At 32.3% G+C, this 16,246-nt stretch overlaps 1 protein-coding gene across 1 annotated transcript; it reads right to left on the minus strand.

The window, feature by feature from the left end:
• Positions 1-9,075: 9,075 nt before the first annotated feature.
• LOC111386909 lies at positions 9,076-9,519 on the minus strand. Its single transcript, XM_023011411.1, has one exon. It carries the CDS (start codon positions 9,398-9,400, stop codon positions 9,191-9,193), a length of 210 nt encoding a protein of 69 aa, XP_022867179.1. The 5' UTR covers positions 9,401-9,519; the 3' UTR covers positions 9,076-9,190.
• Between the last annotated feature and the right edge of the window lie 6,727 nt (positions 9,520-16,246).

A 16,246-nucleotide genomic window follows, 5' to 3' on the forward strand; every position in this document is an offset into this window, starting at 1 on the left:
GGCCTTCACCCATGACAGTGTTTGAAAGCATTCAACCTGATGTGCTCGACAACGTTTTCCTCCCATACGACTTTCATCGTCATTGATAGTATTCTGGTGCTAGCAGTTTGGATCTAATTTGTTGGCAGTGGTGTTGGCTGATCTAATTTATGGGCTTTTATCCTCGTCGATCAACGGTCTAATTCTAATGTTGGCATTATGGTGATGACGAGGTGGTTGTGGTGATGGCAGTTGTGGGGTGTTAGTGATTTTGGAATTGATTTCTTGGTAGTGTTTGGTTGGTTATGATGTTGCGTACGGTGGTGAGGTGGTGGTCTTAGCGATGGCTATTGCTTCAATTTTGGATCTATTAGGCGATGGTCTTCGCTTCTATCTTGGATCTGTTTTACGATGGTTGTTGTCATCGTTGCCATCACGACGGTGGTGAAAATTGTTTGTTTTGTTTGAGATGATTGGGATGGTGGTGGTGGTGGTACCAGTTGTAGTTATGGCGGCAGTGGTGGTTCTTGCAACAATGGTGTTGGTGGCAGTGTTGTTAAAGGCAATTGTGTTTGTGACCAAATATTGGTGTGAGGGTGTTTGTGACCAAGTTTTTTGGTTAATTTGTGACTAACTATTTAATTATGACCTAAAAATCTGATAATTTGTAATCAACAATTAAACCTATAAGTTTTTTAATTTCTGACCAATGAAATCAACTATGACTTATAAATTTTTTGATGCGTGACCATAAAATAATCCGTGACTAGTTAATTTGATAATATGTGACCAATAAATAGTTTGTGGCCTATAAGGACATACCTGTGATTATTAATTGTATAATTGTGACATTAATATATTTAGTTAATAATATTTTTTTATTTATTTATTGCATAAGTTTTGAATTTTGAAACTTAAAATCTGAAAATTGAATTGGCCCATAGTTAGTACCTAAATTGTAAATTTTCCCTTTAAATAATGCTATTTAACATTACCTTCTGTCCTCTTGTATGTTATGCATCTTTTGTGTTTATTTCAAATTGCTGTTAGTTTTAGGAGTCCAATTAGTTTTGATAATTCCCATTCCTTCTCCAATTGGTTTAATGCCCAATTTGAAATTTATTTTGCCCCTGTTTGTTACACATTCTTTCCTCATTAAAATGAAAAATATGACCTTTATTCATCACATAAAGCCATCAAATTTGAATTTCTATCTCTTGTGTGGGATTCATAACGGCTATATTTTTCATTCTCATTTTTACAAAAATGAAAAACAAACACCCCATTTATATGTTCCAGCGAGAATTTCAATACCATTCAAAGTCCATGTTTCAAAGCACATCAATGCATTACTTGTCTTAAGGACCTAAATTCTTCCAATTAATGCACTTTAATCCTTGTGTTTAATTAATTGTGCAAAAAATGTTCTTTTGATCTCAACTGAAGTCCTTCAATTTCTGAAGTATGGAATTTGATCACAAAGCTGCAAATTTTATTTAATTTTATCACAATATTCGGGTTGATGCCGGGTTTTCTCCTACGTAATCCAAATATACAAATAATTTATTAGAGTTCGGTTGTGACCCGAATTCAATTTCAAAATTCTATTCGAAATTTTATTTGCAAGTTCTATTGGGAGTTGGTAGTTGAAGAAGTTAAAGATGTAAGGAGAAGATTCGCATTAAAGATGGCTTATTGGCCGCTCATTAGGCCCTCAAGCAGAAATTTCAATAACACACCGCTTGCTAACCACTAGGCAAGCACTTGAGTGTTACATGGTGCAATTGGATTTCGCAATTTTTTCGCTCCTATTCATCTTAAACACTCCGTTATAGGTTATGTGTATTATATTAGGACTCTATCTTTTATTAAACTCTTCTTGTCTTATAGATAAGAATAATTTTATCTCTTGGGAGAACATCCAACATAATTTGTACTACTTACATATATTAGTATTAGTCTTTTCCCTTTTCAGTGGTTCCCTAGTTGAGTTTCGACGTAAATCTTGTGCCCTTGTTAATATTTTTCATTTTTCCATATTCTCGTCTTTTAGTTTCAACAAATTTGTATTAAAGCGAGGTTTGATTTTTTGCATGAAAGGTATGAATTTTGATATTCCGCTTTTGGATCATAATACCAAATATTCATTATGGCTGGTAAAGATGCGAGCAATGCTCGCTCAAATGGACTTGTATGGTGCTTTGTTGGGGTTTTATAAGATAGGGGTGAACAATGTTCGGTTTGGATGATTTGACACAAGTTTTCGAACCAAACCAATTAAAGCGGTTTGGAATTTTTTCAAACAAAACCAAACTCTTCAGTTTCTAAACCAAACCAATCCAAATCATTTTTTTTTCCGATTTGGTTCAGTTTAAAACCACGATTTAAAGAAGAAAGAGTTAATAAATGTTGAATAAGTTAAATCATAAATATTAGTTTAAAATTTCACATTAAAACATAAATAGTATGATTAAAAATATTACAAATCAAAGTTCAATAATTGATAATCATTATAATGCAATAATTTGATAAAAATATTTCAACCTCTTAGTCAATACTAATTGGCACAATATTCCCAATTGTATCACATGTTTCATACTCTCGATAAAGATAAGAATATAGTACATAAATTCATTGATTATAGTGAAATGATATGAAAAAAACTATTAAAAGAAGATGAATAGAAATATAAAATACGATAATACCTACTATAACTTTTGTGAATATCAAATGTTTCTACTTCATTCAAATATTGATGAATTACTATATGTTCCTTGTCATTGTGCAATCAATTTTAAGGGCAAATCACAAACTCAATCATATTTGCACTCAACGAACTTCGAAAGGAATCAAGAATTTGACCACAAATAAGACTCATAAAAAATTGTGGATGTTAGAATAATTAACACATCTTTAGCAATTTGAGGGACAATCTTGTATTTATTTGCATTAAATTTTCATCGAAGTAATATGCCGAGAGATTCATTGATCAAATCTTCAAAACGACCATTTAAGTAATCCATCAAATCATTCTAGCAATTAATTGTAAAATTTAGAAACTAATTTAAAATGCAAATAATTAATTGTGTGACTTGGATAGGAAATTGAGACGCAAACAAATAAAAATGGTGAGTTGGACAATATTTACAACAAAATAGCGTAATTACCAACAAAAATATAGCAAACAATTATCAAAAAATATGAAAATTTGGATAAACTGACCTAAAAATTTAGGCAAAATTCGAGAAAATTATTAGAAGGAAAAGAAATGTGTAAATTTGAATTAAAATCTAGATTTAATTGTCTACTCAATTATAATAGGCGGACAATAAATAAGATTTAGCAATAGTTGTTCAACACATCACCTAATTTGAGGGTTTTACATTCATAGGTGTCATGAATGATGGGTATTTGAATATAAAATTAATTAATTAGGATGTATAACTGTCTATTTAAGTATTGAGTTTAATTGAAATATGTTTAATATGAATGTATCTTTTTAATTGGGATGTGTTTAATTGGGTTGGATATAATTTAAATTAATTTTATTTTCATATTTATTTGCAATCGATTTGAAATGGTATACAAAGATTGAAACCTAAACTAAACCACTTCAAAGCAGTTTGGTTCGGTTCAAAATCAAAATGTTGATGGATCAACGTGGATCTAAACCAACAGTTTCAAAAAAGCGGTTTCCATTTGAAGATTTCATTGTTAAGCCATATTATAAGATGTTCTCAAATTAGACAATGGATGAGAAACGGTAATGATCAAAATGCACTATCTCAAACTCATCTTTATCTTTTGAATCGAAGTTTTTGAGATGTTTTAACGGAGAAAACATCTCTACGCTATGCTTAAAGTTGGAGCAGTTACTAATGACGAAAAGTCTAACCAGTAAATTGCATTGATGCAACATTTGTATTCTCATCGTATAACAGGATTAGGATCTATAAAGTTACCTAATTGTACTTAAGGAAATTGTTGCTGATTTGGAGACCATGGATGTCAAGTATGATAAAGATAATTTAAGGTTGATTTTGTTGTGTTCTTTGCCATCTTCATGTATAATTTTAGAGAATATTTTTTACAGTCATGATACTCTTACATTTATGAGGTATATGCCGCTTTTGTTTTCTAAGAGAAGATGAAGCAATTTGTGGTTGGATCTGAGGCTTATAAACAGGGCCTTGTTATTTTTTCAGAGGACCCATGAAAATTTCGTTGGTGGTTCTGTGAAGGATAGTAAGAAGTCTAGACATCAAAATAAAATCTATAATTACTGTAAGAAAAATGGACACATCAAATTTTTCTGCTATAAGTTACAGATTAACAAAAAAATAGCTGCTGCTAATAAGAGGTGACAACAGCGAAAAAATTCAAGTGAATCTTATGTTACAAAAAATAGCAACAATGATGGAAAACGTTTTGGTTATTTTCGATAGTGGCTCTAAAACTAAAGAGGATTGGATTCTTGATACATCTTACCCGTTCCATATGTGTCCATATCCAGATTGATATGCAACATATGAAAATGATTCCAAAGATGATGTGATAATAGGAAATAATGAGCCTTGTAAGATAACTAGTAGATAAGGTCAAAATTAAGATGTTTGATGGGATGATTAGGATACTTGGTGATGTGAGACGTGTTCCAAATTTGAAAAGAAATCTTATTTCCAAGAGTACTCTTGATTCAAAAGGGAGCAAGTACACTGGTAAAGGTAAAATTTTGAAGTTTAGTAAAGGTGCACTCGTTGTGATCACAAATCAGCAGAAATCAAATGCACGGGTAGAATTTGCTGAGTTCACTCTAGTCTAGAATTTAAGGGTAATTTCACTTTACCACTGCCGCGAGCGATGCCACAGTATTTAATTGCTAAAGAACCACCGAGAAGAGATATTGGCCTTCATAGAGGTTTGGCGAGACTAATTTGGTTGCTTATCCTTTGAATGCAACTGAGTTTGAGCAGGTGCTAGACTTGATTGGTATTTGTTGTTGAGTTTACCCTTATGAGCTTTTTGGAAAGGGCAGAGAGTTTTGTTGGAGAATTTTCGTTGAAGAGTTATTATTTTATTCTATTGCAGTGGAATTCATGTCATGATAGAGATTTGTTAGAGTTTGATTGTAATCGAAATCTATTTGCAATTCTATTTGGGAGTTCTATTAGGAGTTGGCAATTGAAAAGGTTAAAGACGTAAGTAAGAAGAAGATTAACATTGAAGACTGATAGCTAGCTGCTCAATAGGCGCTCGAGCAGAAATTATAGTAATATTACCGCTCATTAACTGTTAGGCAAGCATCCAATGATCATAGCACTGCTTGCTAGCCGCGAGGGCGCTGCTCAAGCGATCATGTTATCTAGTGCAATTGGATTTCGTAATTTTTTTAGTTTTTCTCTCGCATTCAATCTCGAATACTCTTTTATTTGTTATCCCTATTATATTAGGACTCCATCTTTTGTCAGACTCATCTTGTACTATATATAGGAGTTATTCTATCTCTTAGGAGAACATCCAACATAATTTATAATGCTTACATATTTTGACATTAGTAAATTTTCCTCATATACCTGTGATTTTTTTTACTAATTGGGTTTTCACTTAAATCTTGTATTAGTGTTATTATTTCACATGTCATATTCTCGTCTTTCAGTTTCAACAAACATCAAAGTATCATAATATGATAAGCTCAATTAAAAGTGATTATGTGGTTCATTTGAATGTGTTTATCATTAGATGCCACGTATACAAATGTAATGTCAATGGTGTAAATAGCATTACTTTTAAATTTTATATGAGAATTTGAGGTATGATAATATTTTGTAAACAATCTACTCTATATGTAGGAACAAGAATTTCGGCATTATTATGAGATCTTGGAAAAGTGAGGAACATGGGAGTTTTGAAATTATTGATAAAATCATGTATTTTTCTTTTGCCGGTTGAGATAATGAGGTTGGCTGGGATAGATCTAGGCATGGGCTACCCCGAACTACTACCGGTGCTTGCTCAAACCCAGATCCAATTAATCCACCATTTTTTGTTGAGTCCATTAAAATTGATTAAACAGCTCGTTCCAACCTAAAAAAGAATAAGTAAGCCTTAATTCCAACAAACAATGAGTCCAACAAAATGAGTAATTGACCCAGCTAGCCCCAAAAAAATTTAAATTTGATTACCAATTTATAACCCAAATTAAACCTAAAACTAATTATGTTTCTAATCCATTATTGCTTCCTCTCCAATCTCCTCGATTGCAACGACGATTCCTCATTCCTCTCCAACCCGGCAAGTGGCGACCAAAGTTCGATCACCTCATAAAATTTCTATAAAATTAAGGAACCCATTACCAAATCAAATATTTAATATCTTAAAAGGGTATGTTATTCCCATGTTGCAGCAGGAGTTGGAACAGGGGCTATGATAAATGATAACTAGTGTCTAATGAGAATTTTCGATTTTGGAGTATAGTTTCATATATTGTGTAACTTGGACCCTTTTTTATATATATTTTTCATTAATATTGATTATCGAGCATGGGCTTTTGAAAAGTCGAAGTTCTCTTGTTTTGGCTTGCAACTTGTTAACATGGCCTGAATTTTTTTTTTTTTTTTTTTTTATAGTGCTTGAGCATTTTTAAATTTTTTGTTTCGAGAATTTGATTGATTTTAATTTTGCCAACTTTTCAATACACACACCTTAGTTAATTAGATTGTGGAGTAAAAGTTCATTCTAAATTGTAATGCAAAATTCCTCTTCATTGTCAACGGGTTTAATCGAATTATTTTCGAATTTCGAAACTGCAATAAATTTTTCAAGGTATCGACGTAGTCCCACAGACATGTAGGAAAAACAAAAGGTTGAATACACCCTAGCAAGTAAATGTCCGCATCTTTCTATTTATTGCCTTGTTGGCAAAATATTGAAATTGAATGTTATTGCCTACTTGTCAAGTTGTCTTGTCAATAAATTAGTTCATTTGCTACCGTGGAAATGTTGCCTTGTTGGCCTGTTGTCCTGTCGGGTCAATAATTATTTTTGTTGCATTATCGACTTAATGAATTATTATTTTTATTATCGTTACACTAATATCGTTGATGATTGATTTTTTATTTTTATTTTTTTTACTTTTTTATTTCAATTTTAAGAAATTGAAAATGGAAGGTTGACCTCCTCTCAAGAAGAATAAGAACTTGTTTTACTTCTTTCAAAGGGTAAATCGATCTACTGAAAGTACAACTTTTGATGAACTAACTGAAGATCGACCTTCATTTCCACCAAAAATCAAATGACATTCATCCTCAAATATTAGCATTGAATGGGAACCGAGGAAAAGAAAGAAGATGCTTGAATTTCCTTTTAATCTGTGAGATGAGACTAGAGTGACATATCTAAAGGTTGGACCTTATCAACCAAAACTTGTTGAGTATCCAAAGACACAATGAAAATCTCATTTTCTCGCTTTTGAGGCAAAATGGTTCAACCAATATTCAGATTTGATTCAATCTCAGTTTGCATTTAAGGCATAACATCATGAGATTAACCAATATTCTTTATCACACCCTTCAAAGAAAATCTCAAGATATCTTTGTGACCTATGGTTGATTATAACTTTAAAATTTTGATTTATAACCAAAAAAAATCAATCTTATTTACTAACAAGTTGAATTTAAGCAATTATAGTTTTTCAAAACACGGGATGAAAAATTGATCGTACTCATCAAAAGATCAAAAGTTATCATCACAATTCGAACTCATGAAGGATGTCAAGATCAAAATCATACATTCAATAATTTAAGAACCAAACTTCGGAGCACGATCAAATATTTAATTTCTTAGATAAAATGTAAAGGTACTAACGCTTTGATATTTGACAATGAATGCTTAAACTCAAAATCGTATTAAAAATAAATTTTGTGCATTAAAAGTCGTTCTAATGCAACGTTTTAATCAAATATAAAAATAACTTTTAAAATTATATTTGAATTCGAAAAATATCTTTTATCTAGAAAAGTTAGTTAAATACATTCAAAAAATCCATGCCTTTAAAAATGTTCAAATCAAATCAAACGGGGTAAAAACATAAAAAGGTCTAAACTACCGACACTCAACCGGAAGTTTTTCAATGGTACAAAATTTGACCGTTTTGAACTCTAATTTTTTACGGAAAATGGCTATATTGGTCATCCTGACAAAAGGCGGTCAACCAGATGATTCATCCGAAATTAAAATTTTTTGACGTTTTGAACTTTGTAAATATTTCCACTTTTTCCATTCTTCACAACAGATTCAAGAGCATAAAGTGAGATTTTTTTGAGAAAATTCTTTGAGTTTTTCTTTGTATTCATTTCATTTATTTCATCATATTTATAATTTCAAACTCCTTAACCATCATCATTCTCAAAGTTTTTCATACCTCTTTTTGTACTAAACTTATTTATGTACATGTAGTGTGGTTCTGGTATCAATTCTATGTGTTCAACAACTTGCCTTTCCACCTTGGAGTAGTCTATTGGCTAGTTTAGGGTACGTAGGACATGTCTTTTACTTAAACTCTTGCGTTTTGTAAAACAATTTCTTGAAAAATCACCTTTAATTTTTATTTAAAAACTAATTTATGATAAACTTTATATCTTAAAAGTGCTTTAAGATGAAATTATATTGGACTAACTTCATTTAAAAGCTCTTTTAATTAAAAGAAACACTTTTATAAATTTAGGCAAATGATTCAAAAATGACTTTTGGATTTCAAAAACTCTTTATGACTTTACAAAAGTCGTGCCAAACAGAAAACAATGTTTCAGATTCATTGAGGTAGCAGAAGGAAAATAAAACATAAAAAATTCATTGAGGCACAACTGAAGGTCGTCCCTTAACTATTCGATAATTGTATCAAATTATTTTGAATTCTGCGTCTGCGTTGTCTTGTCGGTTTATAAGTTCCTAACACTAATTACTTCGGATTTGAATTATCTGATTGCAGAAACTCAAAGCCAAACGGGTAATTCAGAATGAATTGGCAAAAGACTCATACATCTTAGCTCAAACCACAAATGATAAAATTCGATACTCCACTAGAATTTGCAAGTCAGAAGCAGCAAAAATCAATTCAGTCCCACTGAAACCAAATAATCCGAGTACATAAATTGAAAACTGAAATAAACCAAAAAAAAAAAAAAAAGATTTAATCCAAATAGGACAGTGATTATCAGCCCATGTACATATGAACCCCAATAACCAACAAGAAAATGCAAATGAGAGCAAAGTAGATAATAGAATGAACCAATATGGATGATCCACTGGTCTGGAAGTTGCCGAACTCCACGAACCGGTTCCGACCCGGAATCTGAATCAAAAGACCCGGAGTCAACAGAATGAACAGCACCACAGCCACGAAAACTGGACCCCAATCCGGCATCTTGTATATCTATAGAAATAGAGCCAATTTTCTCCAAGGATTTGGCCTGAACCGGAGTATATGAACAACTGCAAATGTTGCTATAAAGGTTCAGGCTTTGCAATGAAGGGATTGGAAAAAGTGAAGTTTACATTGACGATAATGCGGATTGACGCTTTGTGGATTGCTTTATTACGTAGATTTTCGTTTTGTGACAGAGATTGATTTGGATTTTGGAAGCATGTAAGGATCTGGTTGCTTCGGAGATTGGAATACTGGTGCTTACATTTTGTGCATTTCCTCCGTTATCACGTCAATTGATTCTCGGATTAGTAAAAGATTCCACCGCTAATTGCACGTGCTAGCACTTCATTTTTCTGGTGTTTGAGTCTCCATTTTTAATTCGAATCGATACATTACATACATACGATACAAGTACTTCAATGTTTTTGTTTTATATATGGAAAGTGCTATATGTACATAATTGTCTATATAATGGTGTCCATATTTGTCTAATAATATCAAGTCTTAAATTCAAGCATTTTCATTCTCGGAATTTAGCCCTGTTTAGGATATGGCCGAAGAAACTTTAGATCCCATGAAATAAATTTCATATAATTCACTAATTCGAGATAGAAAAGCCAAAAATGTGAAATAATTACCTCCTTTACTTTGCTAACCATCACGCCTCTCACCATACACCCATACTCCCTAATCGGTTATACTCCTATTTATTAGGAGTCTTAAGTGGGACAAGTCGAATCAGTTTCAAGCCAAGCAGCAAAAACCTAATGCGAACCATTCAACGGCTTGTGTGTCGAGCGAGCTAGCCACAGAGGAGCTTGTTGGCTCACATATGAGTCAGCTCGTAATTGGTAACTAAAATATAATTTGCAGTAAAAAATAAAAAAACTAGCGAGCCCTAAGCCAGCTCGCATGCTGGATCAAGCTAAGTCAGACGGTTGTTGAGCCAACGGCTCCAATCCATATAAAACCCAAACTATCGAGCCTTCGTCAATAGACAATCCCTCCTTTCACTCCCTAGTGCCCCCTCCCCTCCTGCACAAGCAACTAGGAGAGGACTTATGTCGTGGCATAATTTGCCTTTTTTTTTCTGTAAGAAATATTTATTTTTATTGAAAAATAAAGGTAAAATTATTTTTTCAATGAAATTCATTATCAGACAATTCATAAATCCAAGGTGCCTTTAGGAACATGGGCACATAGAGTGCTTGAATGTTGTCACCTCGTGTCATAAAGAGTTGAATTTAGTCCCCTAAGGAACACAACCTCGTGTTTAAATGCAATGGTATAATATACAAAATTGTGAGGGATATTACACTGATAATTTGCATACATTATATTCTCAAAACGTATATTTTACGTGCACGAAATCGAACATAGTTTTTACTTACCAAATGAGATTTGAGAAGACAAAATGATAATTACCAAAGTCAAATACGTGACGATGGATCCAATCCTTTCCATTCTTCAAATAAAAGTCATTACATTCATTAATTCAAACCTTACATGAAATCAAACAAATGTTAGTCAATTTTTGAAATCAAATGTGATTGGTAGAGGTAACGCTTTGTCCTTAAAATGAATTTATCACGCATCAGGGCTAATGGTTTTTTTTTTTTTTTTTTTTTTTACAATCTTCTAAGATACATCAGTCACGTTAAGCCACAGGAGCACTTCAAATGGCTTAAACCAACGAACTCGAACAGAATTCTCTATTTACCAAACTATGATTTTTTTGCAAAGCAAATCACTTTTGATGAAGTGTTTTATGCAACATAAAATGAAAATATTGATATGGAATGATATTTGGAGAGTTTTTGCTAGAGGTTCTATGTAATGCTTAATGTAAAAGTGATATAGATTCATTATGGACGTTTAAATGGTCCTATTTATAGAAAATGAGGGGCTGTAAATGAAGTGATGCGTACCGAACCTCGCAACATTACCAAAGAAAGCATTAGTTGCTGTTGCTAGCCTCTTGCTCGAGCACTAATGTAAAAAATTTAACATAAACTTTTTTCCCACTTGCCGCTAGCGTATCCCTCGAGCGACAGTTTCGTTGCTCGTGACACGACTCATCCCGAATCAGCGTAATGGACTCAACACTTGTTGTGCACTGATAGTATATACCAGTTAAGTGTCGAACCCACCATCTGACAAATTTTAAAAAAAAAAAAAATTGATAGAGTTTCTTTTGAAATATGGATTAAAACCACCTAAAATAAAATCAATTTTCTCAAATCAGCATATTTAATATAAAACAGGGTACACCAACTCTGAGAATACCAACTATTCAAAATAAAGTGCACAAAAATGAAATTTACACTTCTGAACAAGTCGAAAGATTCTAAAAACCCAATATAATAAAATATACCAATTATGCAATGAGCCCATGTATCCCAAAAATATGAACTGTATAAACTGACAAAATAAGTCATACATCTGATGAAAATGTGTGGCTCAACTCGGTAGATCAACAGGCTCCAGTGCTACTCAACTCAGCTACTATTGGATAAGAAAAAAAGTGATTAAATATATTATCTAGTAGCTTAGTGAGTGAATATTTGCAAATAAGTATACTTTTTTTCCATTTATGCATAAGTTCTGAAAATTTTTGCTTTATCAAAACTTCGAGGAATTCTAAAATCTAATAATTTCAAACTGTAACATAATTGCACCATAAAATTTTTTGTCCTTTATTCTAGATAAGTAGCTTTAAAGTGTGACGAATATAAATAATTTGATATCTATAAAATATTATTGTTGTTCAATACTATTAGCAGGAATCTTTATTTTGAGAACTGAATAAACTAAATTCTATAATTTGAAATCTGATAAGCTGTAGAATTACTGAAAAATCACACCAAAAAAGTACCCGAAATAACCTTACTCATGTATTAGTTAGTACCAAAAAAGCTATTCAATTCTGTAATTCTGGTCATGGGTGGGCAGAACTGCTCGAAGGCTGCGATCTGGTTATACTCTTTGGAAGCACATTGACAATAGTATAGAGCGGGTAAAATCACCATAACTGATCATATATTGTAGAAACACATTCACACCAATGCAGAGGAGGTAAAATAACCATATGTAGTCATACACTGTAGAAACACATTCACACCAGTACATATTAGGGTAAAATCACCTGGATACTTTCTGATAGTTTTAAAAATAACTTTAAATATGATTAAATATTTAATATTCATATAACAGGCAAATTAAATGATTTAACTGAATTGAATTTAACTTTAAAAATAACTGATTACAAATCCATTTTATTCTGAAAATCATGCTTTCATATAAACTGTATAAAATAATAAATTTTATGATATAGTATAAATTTAATAAATAATAATTTATAAAAAAAATAAGCTTTTATCCTCTCACTCAAGACAAGCTACTAACTATGATGGTTGATAAGTTTTCTCAATCTTTTCGTCACTACCTCTTTTCCTTTTCTTTCTTTCTTTCTTTCTTTCTTCCTTCCTACTTTTTCTCTTTTCTTTATCTTTTCCTTCCTTTCTTTCTCGGTTTTTTTGCTCCTCTGCGTGTGTGTGTGGGGAACCACCAATGAAAATGGTTTTATTTGGAATATAATAAGTAGCACTAACTCTAAATTGCAAAGGAAGTCCCTCATCTTCCTTATAATATAAAATTAAATCCTAAACTTCCAAAAATGTATAAATAGATTCTATAGTTAACTTTTTATCCATCTTAAGCCCTTAAGTATTTTCAATTGTAAAATAAACTCCGAAAAAATAATTTATTTTATTTTAGTCCCTATTTGACTATGACTTTAACAATTTAACTATTAATTTTTTACTAAAAAAATTGGGTTGTAACAGCTTGAGCGATAGGCGAGCGATAGAATTAGGCAAAAATTCAAGCCAGTTTGTCCTCTATTTTTCTTCTAGTTTTTTACCGCAATTTCTCATTCATCCAGAATTAGTTTTGAGATTCTAAATATACCGCAATGATCTACTCACGAGTAGAACAAATTAGTCTATTTATATTTGTAATTTGACCATCGAATCAAGTCCGAAAATTTGGCAGAAGTTGACACGAAGTCACTTTTTCCACATTTTTGGTTTTAACGCTTAACCAATTTTCCTTCAACTTTAAATCAATTTCTAACAATCCCCCATATGAATGGAATGCCAACACTAGTAAAGAGAGAGCTAAAAAAGACACTGCATCAGGTAATGTAGCTTTCGACTTTGAACCTTCCTTAATGAAATACTATCGGACTTACTTAACTAATTGGTGGACGTGATATCTTGGACCATTCAGTAGTTAGTGTAAGCCAAGATAACAATACTCATACAAATGTCTTTCCCAATCCGTTCATGGTTATCATGAGTTAGTTCATTTTAGCCCTAAACCGCTCATGGTTTCATAAATGTTTAGAGAATTTTAGCCTCAAACAATTCTCATTGAAACTGCCCCCTTCGTATTTGCATAGGTGATCTCTTATTAAGAGTATTCTACCCTACTTCACTTGACTTAATCAAGATATAGAATCATTAAAAGATTATCCTTACCTCTGATCATTCTACAGAAAATACTTTAATATCATATGAATGAGTTACGAAATAATTTCCTAAGTGCTTCATTGAATAGGAATTCAATGACTAAGTACTTAGTTAGGAATTCCCTGACTAAGTATTTTGCAGTACTCCACTTGCCTTAATCAAGATATAGGAATCATTAAAAGTTTGCATCTCATTATGTACCAAAGTCAACACATAAACCCAGATACAACTTACGTGTGTAAAATGTGTCAAACCAATAATTCTTGCAGCAATATACCAATTTAATTGGTTCCAAAATATTCTCCAAATTTTTCAATTCAGATTTTCAAAACTTTGAGTTCTTTGGCACATTAATATATGCAAATAATTCTACGTGAACCGTGTTCCAAAAGATTATTTCTTCACTTAAGAAATGTCGTATCAAAACTTTTTGTCAAAGATTGACACGAAGCAACTACTTTATCCAAACAATACCATAAAAGTTCATATATTTTCAATCTTTGGATCTCTTACAACGACCACTTCAAGCCATAGGAACACTCCAAATAGCTTAGACCAACGAACTCGGATAGAATTCTCTCTTTACCAAATTATGAACTTTATGCAAAGAAAAACACTTTTATGAAGTACTCTATGCAACATAAAATGAAAAGAACAATACGGAATGATTTTTTTGGAGACTTACTGCAAGAGATTCTATGCAATTCTTAATGCAAAAGCAATCTGGATTTATTATGGACGTTTAAAGGGTTCTATTCATAGAGAATGAGGGGTTGTTGACGAAGTCATGGGTACCAAACCTCGCAACTTTCGAGGGAAGCGTCAGTTGCTATCACTAGTCAGTCGCTGACCTCTCGCTTGAGCATAAATGTCAAAATTATAACAGAAACTTTTCGCCTGCCTATTGCTAGCCTATCGTTCGAGCGCCGAAGTTAGGCAAAAATTCAAGCCAATTTTTCCTCTACATTTTTTAATTTTGGAGCACAATTTCTCATCCCGAATTGATTTTGTGATTCCAAATATACCATGATGATCTACTTGACGAGTAGAACAAATTAATTTATTTACATTTGTAATTTGACTATTGGATCACGTCCGAATATTTGGCCAAAATTGAAACAAAAGTCACTTTTTCAACATTTTTGATTTTAACACTTAACCAAATTTCCTTCAAATTTAAACCAATTTCAAACAAAAACAATCCAAGTGCTATAGATACTTAAATTTAGGAGCACATCAGAAAATTGGAAACGAAATAGGTTGTTTAACATATAATAAAAATAGATACATGAACTGTCATCATGTGAGGATTTTCTGAACTATTTGCCTCGAACTCCTAAAAAGCAGTTTTGAAAGAGAGATATGGCAAGTATGTGATAGAAGAAGTCCATTTTGCATAACAAAAAATTTAAAAGTGTACATCTCGACTCATCCAACAATTTTCCCAGACAAGCTTCAGAAGTCTATGTAAAGAATTCATCCAATCTCAGCTACAAACTAGAATGGAAACACCATGGCAACTGAACGAATAAAATAAGAAAGGGATAATTGCGGTAAAAGCCCCAAACATTTAAAATACTAGCAGACTTTCATCAAACATTTTATTTGTTAAAGTCAACTTGCCTTTTGTCCCTCAAAAGAATCAAATGGAATCATCAGCAAGCCTCCTAAACCTCAAAATCAAAACCAGAAATTCCATCACCACCCCCAATTATATGCCATCGAACCCTAAATTCCACTCACCCATAGATCCATTCATAAAAATTTCCTAGAATTCCAGTCGCACATATAATATACTTACATTATATTGAGGTATACAATCAATTTTCAGGGTAATCAAATTATGCATGGAAGTAAGGAATAAATGTATTTTAGTTTTAATTTGGGATTTGGGGTGGGTGATGGAGGTTGTTCAGTGGCAATTATGATGAGGTGGATGGTGGTAGCCAGTGGTGGGTGGATAGCGGAGGTAGAGGTAGCAGCCGTCAGGCAAAGAAATCCACATGACAGATGAAAATCCTACATGGCCACTAGCGATGTTAAAAGTTGACAGGTGGATAAAAATAATTTCAAAAATAACGTTTTCTTTCAAGAAATTGAAGAATCGCTTTTCCTTTCTCCAATTGTTTATTTTTTCCCACTCTTCCCCTTGCAAACCTAATCAATTTTCTCCCAAATCGTATGTGTCCCTAGATTCTTCATCAATTGAATCCCAAAGAAATTTATGTAACATGTGTGTATTATATATTCGATGCTTTGGTGAGTGGGTAAGTGGGATCGTTGACATGGCAGAATCTCTCCATCTCTATTT

The sequence above is a fragment of the Olea europaea genome, unplaced genomic scaffold, assembly GCF_002742605.1.
Source record: "Olea europaea var. sylvestris unplaced genomic scaffold, O_europaea_v1 scaffold3774, whole genome shotgun sequence".
In the NCBI taxonomy this organism is placed as follows: Eukaryota; Viridiplantae; Streptophyta; class Magnoliopsida; order Lamiales; family Oleaceae; genus Olea; species Olea europaea.

Bases quoted from the DNA above. Each gene is read 5' to 3' on its own strand.
- LOC111386909 (XM_023011411.1), bottom strand. From the start codon at position 9,400: ATGCCGGATTGGGGTCCAGTTTTCGTGGCTGTGGTGCTGTTCATTCTG.